The sequence below is a fragment of the Kogia breviceps genome, chromosome 2, assembly GCF_026419965.1.
Source record: "Kogia breviceps isolate mKogBre1 chromosome 2, mKogBre1 haplotype 1, whole genome shotgun sequence".
Classification (NCBI taxonomy): Eukaryota; Metazoa; Chordata; class Mammalia; order Artiodactyla; family Physeteridae; genus Kogia; species Kogia breviceps.
The window spans coordinates 27,260,237-27,284,974 of NC_081311.1; the positions used below are offsets into that span (position 1 = coordinate 27,260,237).

The following is a 24,738-nucleotide window of genomic DNA, read 5'->3' on the forward strand; positions in this document are numbered from 1 at the left end:
CTGCACATCCAGAGCCTGTGCTCCGCAACTGGAGAGACCACAACAGTGACAGGCCTGCGTACTGCAAAAAAAAAAAAAAAAAAAAGGCCCTTTTGGGCTTCCCTGGTGGTGCAGTGGTTAGGAATCTGCCTGCCAATGCAGGGGACACGGGTTCGAGCCCTGGCCCAGGAAGATCCCACATGCTGCACCACAACTACTGAGCCTGAGCTCTAGAGCCCTCAAGCCACAACCACTGAGCCCACATGCCACAACTACTGAAGCCTGTGCGCCTAGAGCCCGTGCTCTGCAACAAGAGAAGCCATGACAATGAGACGCCCGTGCACTGCAAGGAGCAGTAGCCCCCGCTCATTGCAACTGGAGAAAGCCCGTGCACAGCAACGAAGACCCAACACAGGCAAAAAAAAAAAAAAAAGGCCCTTTTGCTCTAGTAGGGAAAGGGAATGGGGCTTCCCTGGGCTCACTCTTTTCCTTTCTCTGTCTTTTGGGAAAGAGGTGTTTACGGAGGTCCTGGAACTGTGAAACTTATCACTTAAACTTCAGATCAGTGAGGACACAGAATGAAAAAATTACTTCATCTGGGTGGAAGGTTTCTTTTTGCCCTTCCCCACCCCTCAATCATTGCATTTTCGTTGCTCAGCCAGTAATTCAAGTCTTAAGCATTCTCTATTTGTTTATTTATTTATTTATTTAGGCCGCACCACAGGCAACTTGCAGGATAGTTCCCTGACCAAGGATTGAACCCAGGGCCATGGCAGTGAAAGCGCTGAGTCCTAACCACTGGACTGCCAGGGAACTCCCAAGCATTCTCCATTTAAAAGTGCTATTTAATTGGTCTTTTATTCTGACTTTCTTTTAGAAAGTCCAAAGAAGATTAGGTCACCACAAATCTCAATCACTCTAGTTTTCTAAAGGTAGCCAGTTTTGAAGGAGGGGAGTGAGGTATAGACTTAACCTTACAGGTTATTGCTAAGTTGGGGATTGGTCAGCCTCTCCAAAGATTGAAGTTGAATTTTCATGCTATATCTTTTTTTTTTTTTGGAGGAGGTTTCTTCTTTTACAAAAAATTAATTTTTTTTTTTTTTTTTTTTTTTGCGGTATGCGGGCCTCTCACTGTTGTGGCCTCTCCCGTTGCGGAGCACAGGCTCCGGACGCGCAGGCTCAGCGGCCATGGCTCACGGGCTTAGTTGCTCCGCGGCATGTGGGATCTTCCCGGACCAGGGCACGAACCCGTGTCTCCTGCATCGGCAGGCGGATTCTCAACCACTGCGCCACCAGGGAAGCCCAAAAATTAATTTTTGGCTTCTTTGCTGCACGCGGGCTTTCTCTAGTTGCAGTGAGTGGGGGCTACTCTTCGTTGTGGTACGTGGGCTTCTCATTGCAGTGGCTTCTCGTTGCAGAGCACGGGCTCTAGGTGCGTGGGCTTCAGTAGTAGTGGCACACGGGCTCAGTAGTTGTGGCTTGTGGGCTCTAGAGTGTAGGCTCAGTAGTTGTGGCGCACAGGCTTAGCTGCTCCGCGGCATGTGGGATCTTCCTGGACCAGGGCTCGAACCCGTGTCCCCTGCATTGGCAGGCGGATTTCTGCGCCACCAGGGAAGTCCCTTCATACTATATCTTGATGATCCTTAAATTTTGTTTTCCATCTCTGCAGTCAGATGCCCTGGATGCAGCTAGAGGGTGATTCTCTGTACATATCCCAGGCTAATTTCATCCTGGCCTATCAGTTCCGCCCAGATGGTGCCAGCTTGAACCGGAGGCCCCTGGGAGTCTTTGCTGGGCATGATGAGGACGTTTGCCACTTTGTGCTGGCCAACTCGCATATTATCAGTGCAGGAGGGTAAGTGCTGCAGGCTTCTCCTTCCTTCCTCCTCCTCAGTATTCTTCAGAGACCTTCTGTCTGCCTCTGACTTTTCTGTCTCAACTCCAAAGGGATGAGTAGGGAGACTAGAAGAAGGGGTAGTGTTTTTTTCCATTTAAAGCAGGTACTTCATAGGGTTAGCTGGAGAAGGAAAACAGGAAGAGCCTTTAATGAAAAGTGAAACTGGTTTTGATACTGTCAAGTGGGAAATTTGTTTTGTCTCTCAGCTCTGTTCAGCCCCAATTATACTGAAGAAGTAAAGGTATCTAGAAACTCAGCACCTTATTGGGCTGAATTGCCTAAAGCTTAGCAAATTTGGAAGTCATTGGAGACTCCGGCTGTTTCTGTAGACTTGTTCTTTTCCTACAGAGAGAATAACTGGCTCTCGGGGGTTGGCTTCTTATTTCTCTTATAGAGATGGGAAGATTGGTGTTCATAAGATTCATAGCACCTTCACTGTCAAGTACTCAGCCCATGAACAGGAGGTGAACTGTGTGGATTGCAAAGGGGGCATCATTGTGAGTGGCTCCAGAGACAGGACGGCCAAGGTGAGGTGGTCTCCCCCTTACATACTGTTATTTCCTACTGTCTTTAGGGAGTGGGGTGGGAGAGGGTGAATAGGAACTTGAGTCTCAGGATTGGCTGAGGGCACTGAGTTGGGGAAGGGGGGGAAACGACACAATAAAGAACTCACTTATGTGCCTCTGGCATGCAGCTTGCCATGCCAGGCTATGTCCCTGCCAGCTGGCCTGGGAAAGGAGTGGACAGTGGCTGGGAAGCTTGCCACTCACTTGAAATGTGGCGTGAACTCAAAAACAGAGGGCCTGGCCAGCTTTTCCTTCCTGAGCTGAGTTTCCTCAAGTTTGTGGGTTGAGTTCTAACCCCAATATTTTATTTTAAAATCTCCCTCCTTTTGCTCGCTCTCTGTTTGAGAAGGTTAATTTTTTACCACCTTGTTTATAAGCAATCGGGCTGATAATTAAAATGTGTTTTTACTGCTTCTCTGGAGAGTGATGTGGTCAGTAAGCAGTAGAAAGACGACTAGTGGAGGGCATTGTTTGTTGTGTCATTGCCAAGTTGCCTGGTCTAAAGTCAGACATCTGCCAAGGCCCAACAGAATGAGACTGATAAAGTAGTGTAACCCCTGCTTTATGGACTCAGCTCCTCCACATCTGGGTCAATTAGGCTTTCACCCATGAGGCAGAGAAGAACTTTCTCCATCCCTGTGTCCAGTAGCCCTTGTCAGGGCCCACACATGCCTGATCCTTTGGGAATGCTGTGGGAACTTTGCTGATAATTCAGTTGATGGTGGAGGAAGCTCGATAGGTTCTTGCTTGTGTGTTTCCCAGCATCTGGAGACTCCACAGTGCTAATAGGAGCAAAATGCTTGACCATGTCAGCAAATGGAACTCTAGGACACATAGGGAGGGGACTCAGGGGAGAGAAGTTGCAATCTTTACTAACTTTTCTGGCTCTATGTTCCCTCTAGTGTGATTATACCTTCATGTGAAAATGTTGCTAATTTATGTAAAAAGAAGGACTAAATATGTTCCTTTTTATTTATGGCAGTTTCTCCTCCCTTTGCTAATTTTTTCCTTACACTTTGTATTTTGTCAGAGAGATGTGTGCATCAGCACAGGGAGCCTAAGAAAAATTCAGAAAACCTTCTTCTTCTTCTTTTTTTTTTAATTTAAAACAACAGAAATTTATTACCTCCCAGTTCTGGAGGCCAGAAGTCTAAAATCACCCTGTGCTATACAGTAGGTTCTCATTAGTTATCTATTTTATACATAGTAGTGTATATATGTTAATCCCAATCTCCCAGTTCATCTCACCCCAGAAAATCTTTTGAACCAACATGGAAACTGAATTTCCTATCTCTTGCTTCCGAATCCCCCACTCCATACTTACTTCAGGTTTCTGATTGGTCACTGTCTTTGTACCATTCCTTGTAAAGAGACCAACCTTAACTTGCTATACTGCACAGAAGTCAATTTGCACAGAAACCTTTTGTGCATGTGGGACCTAGATATTCTCATCTCATTCTAGCATTTTCTTGTCACGGCTTCAAGCTTCCCTGTGAAGCCTTCAGTGACATCTCTTTCTTCTATCCATTTCTCTGTGGTCTAACACCCAGAGCAGTGTACAGCTAAGCTTTATGACCACAGGTAGCAATTCAGGGCTATAGACTGCTTACAGTTGAAGAGTGACAGCAATTTTATTTAGGATATTGGGTTAGTTTCATGTTTTAAGTACAATTATTTACTGGTTTAGAGTTTTTAAGCATTAAAATCAGTACTTTCTAATTCTAAAATTGTCACTGCAGTAGATCCTATTCCTTTTGAGGATTTCTTTTTAGTCAGTGACAGAATTCTCCCCGCTGGTTCTTCAACTCCAGGAAACTAGTCAGCTGTTTTGCGGTTTCCCAGTGACCTCCAGGCCAGCTCATCTTTTCTGGCTTTCTGGATGCTGCTTCTGTTCCCTCCATCTATTGTTGTCTTTGCATTTAGCCATCTTCATCTTCCTGGACCATTTTCACATTACCCACATTTAGTCTTTTATAACTGACTTTCCATTTCTTTTTGGTGGCACCTGTAATTCTCCAGCTGCTTGTACAGGTTTCTAATACCTGAACCTACATAAGAACGTAGTCATGTTTGTCTGTAAACATCTATAGCCTGTTTTTGGGGGGTTCCCCAAAATGGACTATGTTTTAGGAAAGAGATTTATTGGGGTGAAGGGAAACAAAACATTTTCTTTGCAAAACTTCTGAGCTAGGGACTGCCCAGAGAGCTTCCTTCCCCTGCCCCCAGTCCTAGTTTCAGATTTACTGTGACTTAGGTTGGATTGCCCCTCTGGGCTTTGGTGAGGCTGGCCCCATCCTGAGATGTGATAGGATGGTAGCTTACATTCTTGCTGGGCCTGGGCCAGGTCTGATCATTCCTTCATTTTTTTCTGTTTTCTTTATTCTTTCTTTCATTCTGATAAGTACTTACTGTATGCTAGGCTTCAAAGGGGAAGAAGATACAGCCTTTCCTTAAGGGAAGTTGAGACTGCATGCACTAGCTATGAAGCTATGAAGGTGGTTGGAAGTGGCCAGGACTGTGAAGTTGTAAGGCTCTAGAGAAAGGGCCAGAAAGTTTGGAGGGTGGAGAGATCACATTTGACTTGGAAGGGGAGATTTTATGAAGGAGGGAACATTTGAACTGTTTTTTTTTCTTTTAGGTGTTTTTCAGTGCATAGGTTTGCTTTTTTTGTTTTATAATAACATAGAATGTAACCAGGCACTGTGCTAATAAGCACTTTACATTTATTCATTTCCTCATTTTATCCTTTAGGGTAATTTTTCCCCACATAATTATGGTCATAATATATCTATTTTTTAAATGAATTTTTATTGGAGTATAGTGGATTTACAATGTTGTGTTAGTTCCTGCTGTACAGCAAAGTGAATCAGTTATACATATATCCACTCTTTTTTAGATTCTATTCCCATATAGGTCATTACAGAGTATTGAGTAGAGTTCCCTGTGCTCTACAGTAGGTTCTTATTAGTCATTTATTGTATATATAGTAGTGTGTATATGTCAATCTTAATCTCTTAATTTATCCCTCTCCCGCCTTCCCCCTTGGTAACCATAAGTTTGTTTTCTATATCTGTGACACTATTTCTGTTTTGTAAAGAGGTTCATTTGTACCATTTTTTTAGATTCCACATACAAGAAATATCATATGATATTTGTCTTTCTCTGTCTGACTTACTTCACTCAGTATGACAATCTCTGGGTCCATCCATGTTGCTGCAAATGGCATCAAATGGCATTATTTTGTTCTTTTTTATGGCTGAGTAATATTCCATTGTGTGTATGTATATATATATATATATATATATATATATATATATATATATATATATATATATATATACCACATCTTTATCAATTCCTCCATGAATAGATATTTAGGTTGCTTCCATATCCTGGCTATTGTAAATAGTGCTACAATGAACATTGGGGTACATCTATCTTTTAGAATTATGGTTTTCTCTGGATATATGCCCCAGGAGTGGGATTGCTGGATCATATGGTAGTTCCATTTTTAGTTTTCTAAGGAACCTCCATACTGTTCTGCATAGTGGCTGTATCAATTTACATTCCCACCAACAGTGTAGGAGGGTTCCCTTTACTCCACACCCTCTACAGCATTTATTGTTTGTAGATTTTTTTGATGATGGTCATTCTGACCCGTGTGAGGTGATATCTCATTGTAGTTTTGATTCGCATTCATAATATATCTTATATGCGCAATATACCCTGCTGTGTCTACCTTATTTTATAAGGTTTTCCATTATTATTGCAAATTACTTGTGTCATCTCTAATGGCTTCACAATGGACTTACCATAATTTAGTTACTATTTTTCCTATTGGTGGATGTTTGTATCTATTTTTCTCCTGTAGTAATAAGGACCACCATTATTGATGCCTAATGTCTACCAAATACTGTGCTTCTGTGCCGGGTGCTTTACATTTATCTTCATTTTTCCACACTGCAACCCTAAAAGATAGGCATTATTTCCCATTTTATACATGAGGAAACTGAGGCTAACAAGTTATAAAATATCCCTAACATCAGAGATAAATTAGTAGCAACTAGGGTTCAAACCCAGATTTGTCTAATTCTAAAGCCCATGTATGCTCTTTCTGCTATTGCAGGTTGCAGGGAATATATTTATCATTTAGGTTTTTCTTCATTTTAGGATTATTTTCTTAGGATAGAGTCTCAGCAATAGAATTACTGAGTCAAAGGCTTTGGTTATTTTAAGGATTTTGATACATATTGCCAACTGGTTTTTTAAAGGACTGTATAAATGCCTACTCCCACTGAGTTATATCTTCTCCAGGGTTGGGTCTGTTTTGAATTTGATCACTGAGGGTTAAGATGTGATCAGCATACTCATATTTTGGTGGATGGTGTGCTACTGGTGCAGGTCAGGAGGGCCACTTTCCCCAGATCATGCTTGGGAAATTGGCAGCGTGCTTCCAGAGCCACCCCTGAAGACCAGAAACCTTGTTCTGTGGTTTTCACAGTCTAGGGATCCACCAGCCCGTTCAGTGGAGGACACTAGTGAATTCAGGCCGAGGGCTGTCCCCAGAGATTTTGTAATCAGTCTCCAGTCACCCACACCAAACAAGAACCTGCCTCCTAGGTAGTTTGCATCAGGGAAAAGACAAACTTCTCTTCCAGGCCAAGGCTGTCTGAAAGAGGACATTAGATGCATCTAGTTACTACCAAAGTGACCTAATCCAGAAGAATGAGCCAGAATCCTGGCATTCCAGGAAAGTTGTGGCGTTTACCTGTTTTCTGCCCTTCCTTATTCAGGATCTTCTTGTTAAATTTATTTTCTTTTCCCTGTGTTGGGAAAAGTAACTCACACCCTTCTCCCCCTATCATAGACACACAAAATCTAAGAAACGCTTTCTCCTTTTATAGAGAAGAGATATCATGTGATCCTAAGAAGTCAGGACCACCCCCACTCCATCACCTACCCCTTGAACTCAAGGAATGTTTCCTGAAAGTTCTTCCATCTAAGGTCCTGTCTGACTTTTTTGTGTTCCCCTTATAGCACTGCAGGGACCTTGAGAGGTCACTGATCCATCTGGCCTTCTCAGGATCCCTCCTTGGCTGCTGTCTGGGGACAGCCTTATACATTTGAGGTTTCCTCTCTGTTTGGTTAGAGGCTTAGTCCCCTGTGTGTGTCATCTGGGGTAGGGTGAGGTGAGGGGGCCTTGTGCTTAATGGGAGATTTCTAAATGCACTGACCGCTGAGAGGGCTCTGTGAGTGTTGATTAGAGTTAAGCCCAGAGTGGCTGCTAATGTACATTCCTGACTGATAGGGACCAGATAATGTGCTCCAAGCAATATTTTTAACCAGTAGGAGATATGGAAGCTTAAAAGAGTTAAGCTTTTCTGCTACTTTTGGTGACACTAGGTGCTAAATTCCCTGCTGACATGAATAGCACTGGATTCTGGGCATTATCAACAAACAAACAACAACACACCACCTTCCCACTTTGAAATCCTCTTCTTCCATTTTTCCTTCCCTTGGATCTTTCTTTTTACTCCTCTCTCTCTAATTCTAATCTAATTCTATCTCTGTCCTCTCATACTGGGCCTTGATCTTCCTCCTCCCTCTCCCTACCTCCCCAAAGTAAAATCTTGGTGAGAGATAGGAAAAGGAAAATCCACAAACATGGGGAGGTTACTGAGAGAGGCAAGCCGCACCTGCTCACGCTTCTCAGTCAGGTCTCAGCTGAGGAACGTGAAACTTCTGATTCCCTGGTATAAAATTGGCTGCTGCATAAGGGCTCTCAGGTGGACGTGAAAGGGTGGTTAGGACTGAGAGCCAGCGTCTGTTTGGGTGGTAGGCAAGGCAGAAGCTGGAGAGGTCCCTCTGCTGCTACCCAGAGCTCTGTGTGTACAGGATAGAAAGGATTCTCCATTTCCCCACCCACTCTAGGAACAATGACTCCACCTGGTGCATTTTCCAACCCTCATCCCGATCCCAGGCAACGCCAACGAGAGCATCTCCTCTCCTGTTTCCAGGTATGGCCTTTGGCCTCAGGCCGGCTGGGGCAGTGCTTACACACCATCCAGACTGAAGACCGAGTCTGGTCCATTGCTATCAGCCCACTGCACAGGTAAGGGAGATGTTTTGGTGTATGGTTTTATCCCATGTAATAATGCTTTTATTTTATGAGGTCAGGTGGGTGTCATCAGGAGAGGCTTGGGGCCCATGTCCAGTTGGGCCCTCATGCAAAGTCATGTATGTGGAGTAGATTCGTTGACAATTATAGCAGAAGTGCCAATTTTGATGACGGCTTTACCCTACCCTTTGGTCTGACTGGTGTTTCTCTAGTTTTGCCTGTGACTGAATGAGCTTTGCATCCTGAGTTCTGCTTTCTAGGCTCTCTTGAACCGAGGCAGGGCCTCTCTCCCCACCAGCAGAGTACATAGACACCCTCTCTGCACCTGCTCTGTCAGAGTGTTTAGTGTCTTCTCCCACTTCCTTCACCCCTCACTCCCCACCAAATGATCAATGGGAAAGCTGTAGGGCCGTTACCCTCCAACATCGGGTTTAAGTCAGTCACTTGTTTAATGAGAGAGTTGATCCCCCCTCTTGGCTCAGACCCCTTCAGCCTTTTTCTCCTCACCCCAAGGAGCCTGCACCCCTCCTCCTGCCCCTTCCACAACTCTCTTTCAAATTTTTTTCTTCCTAAAGAATTAGAGCCGATTAGCCACGTCATTAATTCTTCAATTTGACGGCTGATATAGCAGGACCTGAAACACATTGCTGACCTCAGAGAATGGAGACCCCGTTCCTTAGCATATTGACGATGGGAGAAGTTAATTAAAATTCCACAGAGCGGAGGTGTCGGCTAACCTATAAACCTGTCGCTGTTCAGAACAAATCATTCTAGCAATCCTAGGAAAAAGGGAAGGAAAAACCAGCAGGGAGTAGAGAGGCCTAAGTGTGTGGGAGCAGAGGGTGGAAAATGGAGCCATTGAGCTCTCGCCCCTCCTCAGTTTCTTCCTAACGCTGCCCCCTTTAAAGCCAGTTACCCAAGCTTGGGTGTCTGTGGGCTGGATATGTGTAAGGGTGGGAGGTGACAGGTAGGCTGGTGACTTCATCTTAGTGGTTACCTGAGGACTCCCACTGGCTTCGGGAGACTGGGGCGGCCTGGGGTGAGTTGGTGGTGGAGGGATGCTCTTAAGGCTGGAGATGGTCCATGCGCTTCCTGCGCATGGAATTAGGCTAAAGACACATACAGGCTCTCCCAGCATCCCCATCTTCATATTCCTCTACTCCAGCCACCTCCTCTGGAATGTGTTAGGCTACCTGTTAACAGAATAGAGCATGGCAGCTGTTGAAGATGATGTCAATAAAAGGTTGAGGACAGTGTCTGCCTTCGTCACTGAGAAGCAGTTTAGATCACAATAAACTGACTTTGGGGCTTTTTTGGCCACAACTTGGAAGCTGGCTTTGAGGAAGGACCTAGCTTCCTAATATTACTAGCACTGCTCTATAACTACTCCTGTTACCAGCAGCTAACATTTATTAGTCATATGTTCTATGCCAGACCCTCTGCTAAGTCCTTGATATGCCCCATCTTTGGTGAAAACCTAGGTCTCATGTTTTCTTAACATTCTCCTTAAATGTCTTCTTGGTGTACTTTCTTGCCCCTGGGATGATTCTTTCACTCACTATTGGCTGCCTGTTTAGCTCCATGACCCACAGTTATTTGAGATGACCTTTTCCCCAAGTCCACAAATGGTGTCTTGGACTGTTTTTAAAAAGTAGTTTGTATTTGGGATTCTGTCATTACACTAAATGACCAGAGTATATGTTGGTGTTCTCTCTGCTTCTTTTTCTCTTACCCCAAAAATATATTGGGATAGGAATCTTTTCGTCTTATCATTAGATCCATTTCTTCTCACTGTGTCAATGAATTTGAACCTTTCAGTAAACTGAACCATTTTCCCAATCTTGGAAGACACTGCCTCCTAGCTGTAGGGTCTGTTCTGGGAAACTGGAGTTCTGCTTTGCCACCAACCAGCAGGGTGGCCTCGGGTAAGTCCTCGGAGCTGTGGTTTCCTCATCTGTTAAATATGAATACTATTTCTTTCATAGTCCTTACTAGGTTATTGTGAAGATGATCTGAAATAATGAATATGAAAATACTCTACAAAGCTAAAAGGGCTAGAATCTTGTGTCAGCCAGAATCTCTCCCAGCTGGTAAAGCATTTGTTTAGCTGCTTTAGCTGCTCTCACGTCTCCACCCTTCCCTGGGGCTTCTCCTGTCCCTCATGGAGTTACACTGCTCTTTTGCAGTCTTCTTGAGGTGGGGACTCAGCTGGAATCTCTTTCCTCTCCTTTTCCCCTGTGGTTTTCCTGCCCTTCGTGGCTGCCTCTGTTCCCTTCCCTGCCACCTTTCTTGTTGAGTGTGGTTGTCAGTTCACTAATGTGATGTGGCCGTGAACCCCTTGTGAAAAACACGAGAGTGGGTGAGCAGCAGCTGTCCTCCAAGGAACCTGGACAGTTGGGAGACCCAGCACATCTCAGTCTCTTTCTTCTATTTAAAATAATTTGTCAGAGATATTCATCGTATTTATCTTTGATGCTGGGACTTATCTGCCTTCTTTTCATATGTGTGTACTTAGAAACTTAGTATGAAACATGAGCCCTAGGCTTAATTTGAGGTGTTCATGACTGGGAGAAAGCAGGTATTCTGTCTTCTGTCCAAATGTCACCTCTTCTTCCTTTCTTGACCTTGAGTTCTTGGTTTGTAAACACTCTTGGAGAATAATATTTAATACCGGTCATGTGCTTAGAGCCATGTTTAGGTACTCAAAAAACGGAAGGAAAACCAGTAGGCTCCATGGGAAGGTGGCAGGCAAGGACCTTTCCCTCTACCTCCTATGTGCCCTCCAACCCATCTTCTTGCCCCAACACTAATAACTCTGCTTTTAGGATTTATGACTTATAGATGCAGCCTTCCTACTGTAGAGGAGGCCCAACCAGGAGCTGTTTGATGAGTGAAAGGACTGGTTGAGATGGGACTGAATTGATATGCTGGAGGTAGAAGGGCACATGTCTGGGTGTAATTGTGGGTCCTAACTGGTCTCAGGATACGATCTCCTGAGGTCACATAGAGTTCTGAGCACTTTTCCATAAGTATTACAGAAAAGCAGAATTTTTTAAACATGCAGTACGTTGTATTGCCATTAAAAGATTATTTCTAGCTGAATAAAGTTAGTAAATACTCAAGAGTAAGGAGATGAAGAACTGTTAAAGACTCGATTTCATCCCTTCTATTTTCCATCTCTTTCTCTCACTCCCTTTCCTCTGTGCTCCCTGTGTATTGACTGAACACTTGCTGTGGGGTGGCTCTTCTGAGGATCTTATTCAGTGGTGGGGGAAAGATGGGGGCACAGCTGTAGTGGTTGCCAGATGATACTAAGTGCCTGAAACTAGTCTGTCTCTGGTTGAGGAAGGGAGAGGGTCATTCCCCTCCTGGCAGACAGAGAAATTGAGGCTCAGAGAAGGGCACCTGTGGGATGGGGCAGAAGAGGCTCAGGTCTCCAGCTTATTGCTACATGCTGTGGTGCTGAGGGAGGGCCACGAGGCAGGCCTCTACGTCACTGCAATGCCTTCATCCACCAGAATCTTGGACAGTAGCTGTGGCCCTTGAAAGCCTCTTTGGGGATCTGGGAACAGTCTCTTTCTGGAGGCCAGAGTTGAGATAGCGAGGGGGAGGGGAGGAAGGCAGTATGTAATCAAGGCCTGGGCTCACTCGTGTAGCCGTGAATGCTTACACCATCCCAGGAGTGCCATTGCCCATAGATCTTCGGTTTGCAGGGCCCTTCCAAGCTGGCCGGGGGGGTGCCTTGATGGTGAAATGAGTCTGGAGCCCCATTGCCCTGTTTGCCTTGGAGGGGAAGAGAGAGGAGCCCACAGCATCTCCTTCCTCTGCAGACACCATATTTAATGCCCTCCAAGAAAAAGGAGGTGCTCAGAAGAATCCTTTCCCCATCTCCGAGCAACACTTGCTATCATGTGAGTGAGTGTGGTCAGGAAGGCTTCCCAGGACCCTTGGGTTTTAATCCCTTCTCTCTTGTTTCTGTCATTAGGGAAACATATGAGTGGTATAGGTGTAGAAACTTGACTTAGCTGTGTTATTAAATATACAATATAATTTAGTGTAATTTTGCTCACTGTGGTGGCCTGTTTGTTTTGGGAGAGATTAGTCCAAGTCTGCCCGAAATGTACCGATTCAAATTTGTAAAGTGAGTTTGTGGCCTCTGGGGGGTTTTGATGGAGGAGCTGCCCCTTCTTGCTTCATTTCTCCCAGAGGTGAGGGAGAATCTGGAAGGAAAGCCATCACTGTGTACTGTTTGGTAAGGGGGTGGATTTCTGGGGAGAGTGGGTGTTTGTTCCCAGTGGCTACAGGGTTTACTGTGTGTTGTGTGTGTGGCAGACACATTCACCAGCCTTTTGAAATACGCCCTTCTTTAGTGAAAGGTAATTGCATCTGGAGTTTTCTCTGACAGAGAGGTTTGAAAGATTGGAAAAAAGGAGGCAGCCAACTTTTAGTTTAGATTCTTTTGGTTCCCAGTGGTTCAGCAACTCTTTGGCCCTGGACTTCCTAACTCACTCAGTGCTTTTAGGGGAAGACAAATCAAAAGTAAATGTTGTGCTTCTGAGTTTTGCTTTTTCTAGTTAGTGATAAAGAGCTGGTTCCTGAAGGGGATCCCTAACCTTGATAACCTGAAGAAAGACTCTGATGGATGACTTTGTCGTGCTTCACATTGTAGCTGCTCATCCTGATGGTTTGGCCCACAGCTATCAAGATCTGTCTCTTCTCCCTTCCAAGGGTCAGGGGCTTGTCTAGGGAAAGGACACCTTCTGTAGGCAAGGAGTGGCTCAGTGTCCCCTGTTGCCAGGCTGAAGACCACACTAGAGGGAGTCTCCTGCATGTGGTGGCCCTAGATGAGAGAGTCTGAGGCACAAAGACAGCATGGAAGGACCAGAGGCTGGCATGGCTGGAAGGGGCTGCATGATGCCTGGAGAAAGAAGGAAGCTCTGCATGATGCTAGGTGGGCCCACTGGTCCAGCCTAAAATGACCTAAGATTGGAAAGAGATCAGTGTAGAGATACAACTGAATCAGAGTCTGGTTCTGCTGAATCTCAGGGCAGTGCCCGCCACCCTAGAGTTCATTGCTGGTGCTAAGCCAAGCCTCTCCGGCTGACATATCCATCAGTAGCAAGGACGAAATGCCACAGGGGTGGGTTTCACTTCCTCAAGACCCTGGATTTCTGCCACTACCCAGGGTATGTTGGGCACGGGGAAGCTCACATACTGAGCTGCTGGCCTGAGACCTGCAACCCAACCAGCTCTGGCTGGCCCAGACCCCATCTGTGGGAGCGACTCCTTCCCTGGCCAGGAAGGTTGGCTAGTTGGGAAGAACTGATTTAAATAAAGCACTACAACTAGAAGCAGAGAGTGCTGCTGTGGAAGGCGGGATGCTGTGGATATATAGAGTCCGTGCCTCAAGACCGTGCCGCTGTTACAGGGATACATTTCCATCCCTCAGTCTCTGTTTAAATTCTTTCTTTCTCCGCTCTGTCTCTGTTTCTGTATCTCTCTTCCCATCCCTATCTCTCTTTCTCTCTCCAGATACTTCTTAAGCATTACAGTGTGCTAGACCTTGGGGAAACAACAGTGAGCTAGACAGCATAGTCTGATGGAGAGACAGACCAAACTTAGCGAATATGGTATGCAAAGTTCTCAGATGGGGAGCAAACACATGGGAGGGATCAGGGTCTTCCTCCTCTTCCTGCTGCCTGCACCTCCCAGCTCCAGTCCCTACCTGCACCGCTATTTCTTCTACCCTTCCCACGTCAGGAAGAGAGAAGGTAATTTTCCTGCCTTAGCTGCAGCTGACTTTTCTGGGTTGTGTGTGCAATGTGCCTCTGTTTTTCCACCTTTGATCAGTGTTCTGCTAACAGATAATTTAGCAATCACATCCCAAGGTGGAAGCATGGAGTTAATGTTAAAATTAGTTGTTTTTTTTTTTTTTTTTTTTTTTTACACTCTTTAAACTTCAGTGGGTGATGAGGCAGAGAGGGAGGCAGGAGGGTGAAGGGGAGCCATAAATTCTGTGGCTGGTGTAGCTATTCTCTGAGCAGCCGGGAAGCCTCTGATGTCTCCACAGCACTTTCATTAACATTTAAATTAAGGGTTTGTTTTCCAGTCTGTTTTATAGGCAGGGACCTTTCATGGCCTGTCACATACAGCATCCCCCCACCCCCCCCCAACAAGCAAGTGTGTAATTGTAGCCACTGCTCTATCCTAACTCTGGGTTGCAGCCGGGAGTTCAAAGGGAATTCCTGGAGATGGAGCTCTGGAGGTACAAGGTGTAACAGTCAGGATGTGGGTGTTCCTCCTCAAATGAAGGTGCTGTGTAGGAGCTCTTTCTCCTCTTATCTGACCTGTGCTTTTCTCTGCTCTTTCAAGGGACACACACTTCAGTCTGACTCACACCCCTCCCACCCTTCCTTCCCTGGGGCATGAGGCAGGTGGAAAAGGGTGCATCCATCCGAGTGGTTTCTCCTTATATCACAAGTTAGTGCCGGAGACAGAGCGTTCTAACATACAGATGTTCATGCTTATCTTCCTCCTTTTGATTTTTTTTTTTTTCTCAAGCATACTTTCTCCTACTCTAGTAGACTTAGAGAAGCAACAATATAAAAGAAATTGCCATCTGAGAAGAATTTATAATAGCGTTCATTGGTCCTGAAGAGTGCATTCTAGCATGGACACACATGTGTACATGCACCATACATAGTCACTAGCTCTATGTGTACAGGTGTTTGAAATAGCTTACTGATGTAGATCATTTGAAGCAACTGTTCTCCAAGGTCTTGGCATTCAGAGGAAGCTCTCCTGCACCCTCACAGAGTGAATTTATGTCTAAGTTTCCTTCACACGGGCGTATTAGCAGCATTTGGGGGTGTTTTGAAAAGAAATCCCTGCTCTGGTCTCTCTTCTTCCTGTCAGCATCCAGTGGATCTGCAGCTGACGAGAATGTGTCCCAGACTGTCACGGAGCATCTCATTAGTTCATAACCTCTGAGGGCTTAGTTCACTCACTGCTGGTCTTGAGCTAGATTTTCTTTCTAGACAGTGATGAGAGGGGCATTGAGGCCCTTCTCTCTTTCTTTCTTTCTGTTCAGAGGCTGAGAATTTTCCTTCTTATGGAGCCCTGGCTTCACTCCTCGCGTCACCATGTCTTTCCACCTTCTGCGCTAACTCAAACTGCCTGTGACTTATCTGCGGGATTGAAGATGGCTAAGCGTCTGGCCTGCCTGTTCCAAGTAGCGTAGTCAACAGGTGGACACCCTCATGCCCTGGAGTCTTGCCCGAGGGAGTAAGGGAGGTGCCGGGGTGACCCCTGTGCAGGTGCTGCTGGGCTCAGATTGCAGCCTGGTGTCCAAGCCCCTCCTGGTGGTGATTAATCTGGGACACGGGCCGGCAGAGGCCCACCCCGGGCAGCTTTGGTCCCTCACTGTGAAGACCTTTGGCTCGGAGACTGAACTGATCTCTGTAGCCTGCTTCGGCTTGAGTTTGATCTGTCAAGGCTAAAGAGGAACCTGATGGTGGGGCGGAAACTTCTAGCCCTGTCTGACTTATGGCACCGATCCGTTCCAGTGGTCTTGTCATGATAACACTCGTATGTTTAAGATTTCCCCACCTGTTAGCTGCAGCACTCAGATCAGTCAAAAGAGGGATCTTCATGAAATATCTGTGCTTTTAGTTTTTTGAGGCAATGGAGCTCACTCTTGTTAAGTAGCCTGGGGGGGTGGAGAGGGCTTTGTACTGGGCCCGAGTGAAAAGGCAATGTGTGGCTGGATTAGTAGCATAATGTGTTTTTTGTATATTGGGGGGGTCATGTCAGAGGTGGAAGGATCACCCTATCCTCCTGTCATTAGTTGGCTCTCAGGCCATTTGGGGCAGATTTCAGTACATCAGTTTGGAGTCAAGACTTAAGTTCCTTGTTTTCCTTTTCATTTCAAACGAAATTTTTTGAAATGGTGTCTTCTCCTCCCCACCACCTTTCCATCTACCAGAATCCTGGTCCCTGGGACCTCCAGGTGGCAGTCCACAGAGTCAGCTGTATTTCTTTCCCTCTGTGAGTTCAGGACAGTCACATGTGGCTCACCTTGATCATGGCCTTAAGACCTAAGAACAGGAATTCTCCTGTCCATGACAGTTACCCTGCATCCATGAGTGTCGTGAGTTTCATTATTGTAGTAGTTCCTTTTGCGGGGTTAGCAGCCTGGGATCCAAGAACTGGAACATTTTCCTCACACCATTAGGGAAGACAATAGACATCCTCATATACCACTAGCGGTGACAGATGTTGACACCATTGGTATGGAAAACTGCCTGTAAAGATTCTATGAGAGACTTCCCTGGTGGCGAAATTTTTTTGAAGTTTCAGATTGTGAACTTTTGGGGGCAGGGGTTTTATTTCCTGTTTTGTATAAGTTATGAGCCTTGTACTACAGACAAACCGCTGTGCCTCTGGGATGCTCTGTTAAGCTGACTACCCCAAATCCTTCCCCTCTTTCCCAGCTGGTTCTTGCTCCTTTTTCTGTCCAGGGCATTTTCATAGGGGGTAGTTTGTGACACTGTCTGTCGTGCCCTGTCAGATAGGCTTGGCTCAGGCAGAAGGTGCTGGCAAGGGAGGGAGGAGTGGGGGGAGGAGGAGGGCTGGCGGGAGGAGGGAAGGGAGTACGTGCATGCAGAATCCCTGGTAACTGCAAAGGGAGTATTAGTCCAAGAGCTGCTGGCCCAGGAAATTGCTTTCTGCAGAAGCTTTCCTTTTTCATAGTTTGCAATGCAAATTTAAAACATGAATGGGGCACAGAAAAGTATAGGAGGGGCAGGTGGGGTGCCAGTTGGGATGTGATAGCATCCAGAATCTTCAGCAGGGCCTTAATTTGCAAAAGAGGATTTCAAGTGTTGAGGGAGAAACTTTTAGGAGATTAAAATAACTACAACTCATATTTTGTTGCGATTCCCTCCTCCACCACACACACCTTTTCTATGTTATTGTGTTCAGACTGGTTTCTAGCCCTGCTCAGCGTGCACTGCTGTCTCCTCCTCTGCACCTTCCTACAGCAAAGCCATAATCCAACTTCTCGAACAGTGGCCATGGTGGTCATGGTGTAGTATTTTGGTTTTCGCAGCAGGCTGGAAACTGCAGCCCTATTTAAAGCTGGTGCACTTTAGACAATGCGCATACCGGTCCTGGGGGCTAAAGAGCACACCTCCTGAAGGCAGGAGCTTGCCTGCTTTGAGAAAGCATTAAGGCCAAGGCCCTTTATCTTTTGCTTTCTCTGATCCTCTTAATACCATGGGCAGGCTTGGTGAAGCAGAATGTGGGGTCACCAGGCCTTGTTCTTGATTTTCCATGCTTTGTCTGCCCCACCTAGAGAGGTGTGGCTTTTGGCTTCAGGCTGGAGACACTTATGTCTATGTTGCTTCTGGAAGCTTCGGTGGTCGTGGAGATGAGGACAGGCAGGGGATGAGCATCACTTTCATTATGCTGGCATAGCAAGTGGTCAGGTGTGAAGCTTCATACTGGCTTCTTTCTAGGAGCTGAGCTAGACAGGAAAACACAAAGAGAGGCCAGAAGGCAGTGTGGAGGATGAGCTTTCCAAGTATAAATATTCGCCAGTCATAGAGGCCACCGTGCAACAGTGGGGGTTACTTCTCCTTTGTGTGTGGCTTGTTGCACATGTGACATGTGCTGGCTGGAAAGAGAGGGAAGGAAAGCTGAGATGTGCAAGGTAAAGTGAAATGGACCCCTTTCTGCTTGAGGCCACCGTAAGTGTCCGTTCCTCCTTTCTTTGTTGACTGGGGAATTTTGAGAGAGATTAGCTTGAGTCTTGCCCTGGATCAGTCTTGTGGTGCCTGACCAAAACTCTGTGGAGTCTCAGGAGCACAGTTTCCATCTAGGACGCTGTCCAGATTCACTCAGCCATCACTTAGCACACGCTCCTCACCCTGAACTCACTGCACCGTGGCCTTCAGGGGCTGCAGAGAGGGCCTAGCTCAGAGCATGTGACCCACTGTCTCTTTCTCCTGAGGGCTCTACTCTTGCAGAATGCTTCTTTTTCTCCTGTTATTTTCTGCTTTGTTGCAGTGGTAGCATTAGTTGTCCTGGCCAAGGCTGGGCCTCTTTCCTCCTGGGCCTGAATGAGAAAAGACCAAGTGAGTGATTAGAGTGGGTCCTATGGTAAGTGACCCAAGAGAAGGGTCAGCTGGGAATGAAGGTGAGGTTCGTAACATCTGGCAGAGAGAGAGGGACACACCGGTTAATGTGTTTGAAACACTCTACTTTGCCGGCCAGTTTGAGTCTCACTAGCATCCACGGTAAGCTGTGGTTGAGAATAAAAACAAAAAGTTAACACAAAAAATAAAGATTATTCAAAGGATTCTTCACTTGTTAGAGGTTTGTGGTCAGGAAAATCCTTCTTTGCAGGCTGGTAATGGTAAGTCTAAGAATAAGGAGAGGAAAAGTTAGTTTTAAAATTACATTAGTTTGGAGGTGAGTATCAAAATAAAAATGTAAAAACCTTTCGACACATAAATTCCTCTTCTAGAAATTTATCCTAAGGCAATAATCAGACAAGTATCCAAGATGTATACATAAAGACTTATATTAAGAACACATAGATATCCATTAATAGGAGTCTGGTTAAATATTTTACATTCACCCGATAGAATACTATATAGCCCTTAAAAGGATGATATAGATGTACGTATTTATTGACCGCCAAAGATGTCATAACATAGTGTTGAATGAAAAAAGGTCACAAAGCAGTATGATAGTTATTTGACTATCTTTTCAGTTATTTCTTATGTGGTAGATTTCTGCTGACATTTACGTTCTTTTTACTTTTTTGTATTTAAGGGGTTTTTTTGTTTTTTTGTTTTGCGGTACGCGGGCCTCTCACTGTTGTGGCCTCTCCCGTTGCGGAGCACAGGCTCCGGACGCCCAGACTCAGCGGCCATGGCTCACGGACCCAGCCACTCCACGGCATGTGGGATCCTCCCAGAGTGGGGCATGAACCCACATCTCCTGCATCGGCAGGTGGACTCTCAAACACTGTGCCACCAGGGAAGCCCTGGTGGGGCCTATTTTTTTTATAATGAGCCTATTTTTATTAATAGAAAAATCATAAATTACATTTAAATGTCTATTTCAATATCAAGTAACTGTAGAGAGAACCCTTCCTTTTTCCCTTAGAGTTATTTAAATTAAGGATACATGGACCTACATTTATTTATTATTTTATTTATTATTTTAAACAGTTTCATTGAAGTATAATTTACATACTATAAAGTTCACCCACTTTAAGTGTACAATTCCATGAGTTTTAGCAAATTTACAGTGTTGTGCAACCATCACCATGATTCAATTTAGAATATTTCCATCACCCTGAAAAGGTCCTTCCTTACATTTACTTTTGCAGCATTAAACATGGTTTCATACTTGGGACCTTTTGTGGGAAAAGAAATAAGTTAAAATACTGAAATTTTTTTTAAAAGGCAAGGCAAACTCAGAACTATTTTTCTATGTAATGCATATCTCTGAGTGCCAGCCTTATGGATGTATCAAGAATACTGCTGTGTGCAAAGATGCATGGGGAATATGAAGCACAAGGAACAGTTTTTACCATCCAGGGGCTTATATTCCAGGTGGGAAAATAATGCATGTACTCAGACAACACTGTATACATGCAGTGTGAGTGCCATCAACTGTCAAGGTTACTGATAGGAAATCAGAGGAAAGCGGTAGCCTTTTTGTTAAATAAGGAGAGCTTCCTGGATGACATGGAATTTGAAGTCGGACTTAAAAGATGGTTCTGTTTAAATTGCAGAAAAAGATGGTTCTATTTAAATTGCAGACAGGAACTTGAGGCCAGGGGAGTGGTATGAGCAAAGACATACTAAGGGATGGGGAAGCTCAATGTAAGTTTGGAAGTTCAGAGCAGGTAAGTTTGGGAGTTCAGAGCAGACAAGTTTGTGTAAAGGAGTGGTGGGCAGTGTGGCTGGAGGGGAGCTTTGGGGCCTGGTTTTGGAGGGCTTTGAAGAGCAGAGTTTGACTTTAATCTGAGAATAATAGGGAACCATGGAAGATTTTTGGCCAGATTGAAGCAGTTAAATGATTAATGTGGTGGCACAGTGTGTAGGATACTTTGGAGGGGGGGAGACTGAGGCTGTTTGGATGCTTTTCCGGAGTACACTTTGTTAGCAGTAACGGACTGGATTCCTGAGGACAGCAGGAGAAACAGGAAAAAGTCTGTAGGTGGTCATGACTGCTTGTGGGAGAGAGAGGGGAGAGACCTACCTGAGTTCCTCTGTGGGCCTGATGGCAGAAGGTGGCCCTAGCTTTGAGAAGACTGAGTTCTGTTTGAGGCAGTGAAGGGACAGTGAGGTAGCCATGGCCAGAGACAGCCAGGAGTGGTGGCCTGGAGCTCAGACACAGGGTTGAGATGTGGAAGGCTTCGGCATGGAGACGACAGTTGAAATAACATGAAGGATTAGCACCAAAAGGAAGCTCAGAGAGAAGTAAAGACAGCTGGGCAGGGAGAAACCAAGAAGCAAAAGGTACCATCACAGAGGCAGGAGGAAAAGTAGGAGCAGAGAGAGAAGGAGAGAGAGAGAAAGTAGGAGAGAGACAGGTAAAGGGAGAGAGAGGCATCCCCAAGAGTAGACAGTAGATAAATGAGGATTTGGGGGCAACTTACATAAAGTATCACTACCGTGCTTGTTATGCCTTCTCCCTATTCTTAAGTGACAGATAAGATAGATAAGAGAAAAATGTGTAACTTGATATTGATTGATGGAGATTGGCAAGCATTTTATTCTCCTTGCTTGATTTAAGCATTTTGTAGTTTTCAAACCCCCAAAAATCCTTAAGTTTTGCTTTCTCTCAAGTTCTTTCCTCTGGCTCCTATACTATTCTCTGTTGTTCTACCTTATGGTTATTTTCTTTTTTTCTTGAGGGTTGCCTACTTTGGGCTTGGTAATTTTTTTCACCTCAGTCAGTTCACAAAACCACTCAGTGTAAGCTGGGTTTTGGAGGGTCAGCAACTGAGCTAGAGATGCTAAGTGACAATGTGAGGGAGTATCAGTCATCCCATTTTTTTTCTCCATGTATAATGGTATCCTGGGCAAAGCAAGAGAGGCTGATTTAGGAGAGAGAAAAAGCCAGTCGACCACTTTGCCATTTGGAGAGATTTGGCATCAGAGCCCAGGGACTGCCCAGGTTCTGGGCTTCCTTGGGCAACTATGCCTGTCCAGAAAATTTTATTTAAAGAGAATTAAATAGAAACTTTCAAATCCTCCTTGGGTTTTTGAGGGTAGTAATTCCATGGGGCTTGTCAGTTGTGTTTGAAGCTAGTGGTGAAGAGGGCGGAGTGAAGAGAAGCGAAGGGGTGGAGATGGGAAGCAGAGAAGGAATCAGAGAGAGAAATTTTATTGAGGGAGAATTTGCTGGGTTTATGGGAGGGAATCTCTCCCCTCCTCCCCATTCGGGTTTGAAAGGGCCGGTGAATCTTTGATTAGGTGCAGGTCAAAAGAATTTACACATTGTGACCTTAATAACTAGAGGTGATTGGCAGGCGGGCTGTGGGGAGGGGGCTGCGGGCCCCTTTCATCTCACTTAGCACAGAGGAGAGACAATGGGCCCGCCGATTCTCCTTGTTGTCCCTTGTTTGAAAAGGTCTGGTGTCTCTACTAGGTACCTGTGACATGGGGGTCTTGATTGGGGTCTCATAAAGGCCCCTGTCAGTATGTCCAAAGGCCAAGAGTACAAAAGCAAGCAGTGGGTGGGGTCTCAGCTGACCACTGAAGAAGGGAGGGGAGGGCCCTGGAAGCAGTGGAGGGAGAAGCAACCCCCGATGGGAGCCCTTATAGAAGGAGGGGAGGAGGGGGGCAGAGAAGGGCCATTTTTGTCCCTAATTCATCAAGCACATCTGCAGAATTGTCCAAGCTGCTGCCTCCCAGTTTCAAAAGAAAAAAATGATCGTTTGATAAACCGTCTTCGATTCACCACTTTCTCACAAGAGTGGGAGACCCAGCCCTGACCTCTGTATGATTTCACATCAGGACCAGGCTTTCTTTTCCCCCACCCCCAAATTGCTAGAGAAACTTTGAAATGTATCCTGTGGCTTTCTCTCTCCCTTCTTCAACCCCCCCCACCCCCGTTTCCCACCCTCTCCACCCCACTGGCCTCTGTTTTCTCCCTGGGCGCTCCGGAGTGTAGGCGAGTAATTAGTCCCCTCTTTCTGGGGCACAATGAAGCCAGGGTGTTTGGCGGGGCCCTCCCCACCGCTCACAGAGCCAGGGGCCTGGGGGGAAGGACCAGGTGGCATGTGCAGTGTGTTCCAAGCCTGTACAATTGCTGGGGCACAGGGCTGGGGGCTCAGGGACTAGTGTGCTCCTGCTTCTTGAAGGAATGTGCAGAGGCTCACGCATTAATGGCTCCCACACAATGCTTGCATTTTTTTCCAGGCAGAGGCATCCTCCCTGTGAAAAGGCTGCCCAACCTGGAGCCCAGGCGGGAGCTTTGGCGGCCACGATGGCGTTATTTCCCACCCTGCGCTTAGTCACTTGGAGCTAACATGGGAGACCAACAGGCCGCGTCTCCCGAGAGCCCGATCTTTGTATCCAATGTGTGCTCCCCCTCTGCCTTGTCAGTTTTGTGTGTTCACGGAGTGTTGATTTTAATGCGGGCCTGTGTTGGGCTGGGAGGCCAGGCTGGGGGGCCTCAGGTCTTTGTCTTGCAGGGCCTCTTCTTCTTGGAGGGTCTTCGGCCCCGGAGGCTAGTGGCAGATTTGAGAGGTAGGGTGAGATGCCAACTCTGGCTGGCAGAGGATTCCCCCATCCGTGCGTCTGTCATAGACTACGACGGGGTGCCTGGAAAACAAGAGCACCTTGAGATGCTCAGGCACACGCTTGCTTGCCCCCCTCCCCACCCCCGAGGGGGGTGGTTAGTTCTACCACGAAAAGCTTGAAGTGAGTTATATCCCCCTTGTGACTGAGTACGGCAGGAGCACAGATTGTGAGTCTCGGAGCCAGGGCAGTGCCTTGTCTCCAGGGGTCGGAGGAGGTGGAGGCAAGCAGGAGGGGTGCTGGGAGAGCACAAGTCTGCTGCAGATGACTACCCAGCAATTGGTAAGGGTCAGGGGAGAACAGGACCGGGCAGAAAAGAGGCAAAGTGTCTGGGGGAGCATCGGCAAATCTCAAACGTTCATCTCTGGCAGTTAAGGGGAGAGGCCCTAGAAACTAGGGACAGAAGGGGAGGCATTTTCCCCAGTGAGAAGAACTGGGGCCTCGTAACAGGTAGACCCACTAGGGGTGGTCCAGCAGGATGTCTTTGGTCTTTACCATTCGCCTCGCTGCAGTATAGCCATGTGCCGGGAGCCGGGGAAGAGGGTGTCTTTACCCATTCTGGGCCCCTAGCCTGGCTGGAGAGAAGATGCATATGCATGATTTGAAGAGAGGAGGACTCTGGGAGCATCAGCCTGGTTGTGGCCTGCTCTACTTCCGGGGAGAGGGAAACCTAGGGATACCTTTGAGTCAGGGAGGATCTGCCCACCCCACACCTATAGCCAGGCCATGGTCCTGGCATCTGGTGTGGTGCTGTGGGTGGGGCCTTCATCCTAGGAGTCAGGTTTTTAGAAAGGGACTGTGTCCTCACTTTCCATACAATCAGAAGGCAGAGATGCAGGCTGGCCACTGAGATGAGGTGGCCTGGGAAAGACATCCCGCCAGGGTTCCCCGAGCACAGGGGCTCCTCTGTGCTGCTGTTGGCACCCTTCAGACTGTCTCAGGAATTGGTGCCAGTCACACACCAGACCTGATGAGGGGAAAGAAGCTGGAGCTCTAAGACCTTTGAGGGACCTGAGTTCCAAACGGGCCCACCAGTAAGGAGCAGCTCCTGTTTTGGGTCACTCCATGACAAAGACCATTTCTTTCATTGAGAAATGGGCATTCACAGCAATGCCCACCCCCTCTTTTTTTCGTTTACTCTTCTTTTCCGTTAACTCTTCCAAATGTTGTTTCTCCTTTCTATTCTTTTCCATTTTGTGGACAACTCATAAAGAGCCTGAAAGAGACAGATTATGTGTATGGATGTGATGATGAAGGGAAGGGGTATCAGGGATAGTCAGGCTGGGGCTTTAAGGTTATAGAAAACACTGTCTCTTCCCCCAGGTTGTCTTGCCAGGGCCTGGCTGGGAG

At 46.3% G+C, this 24,738-nt stretch overlaps 1 protein-coding gene across 1 annotated transcript in view; it reads left to right on the forward strand.

Moving 5' to 3' along the window:
• FBXW4 (F-box and WD repeat domain containing 4) overlaps positions 1-24,738 on the forward strand; it is an 80,439-nt gene that overhangs the window by 18,678 nt on the left and 37,023 nt on the right. Inside the window, 3 exon segments of the mRNA XM_059054102.2 lie at positions 1,649-1,834; positions 2,271-2,403; positions 8,460-8,554. Of these exon segments, the coding sequence (XP_058910085.1) occupies positions 1,649-1,834; positions 2,271-2,403; positions 8,460-8,554 (414 nt within the window).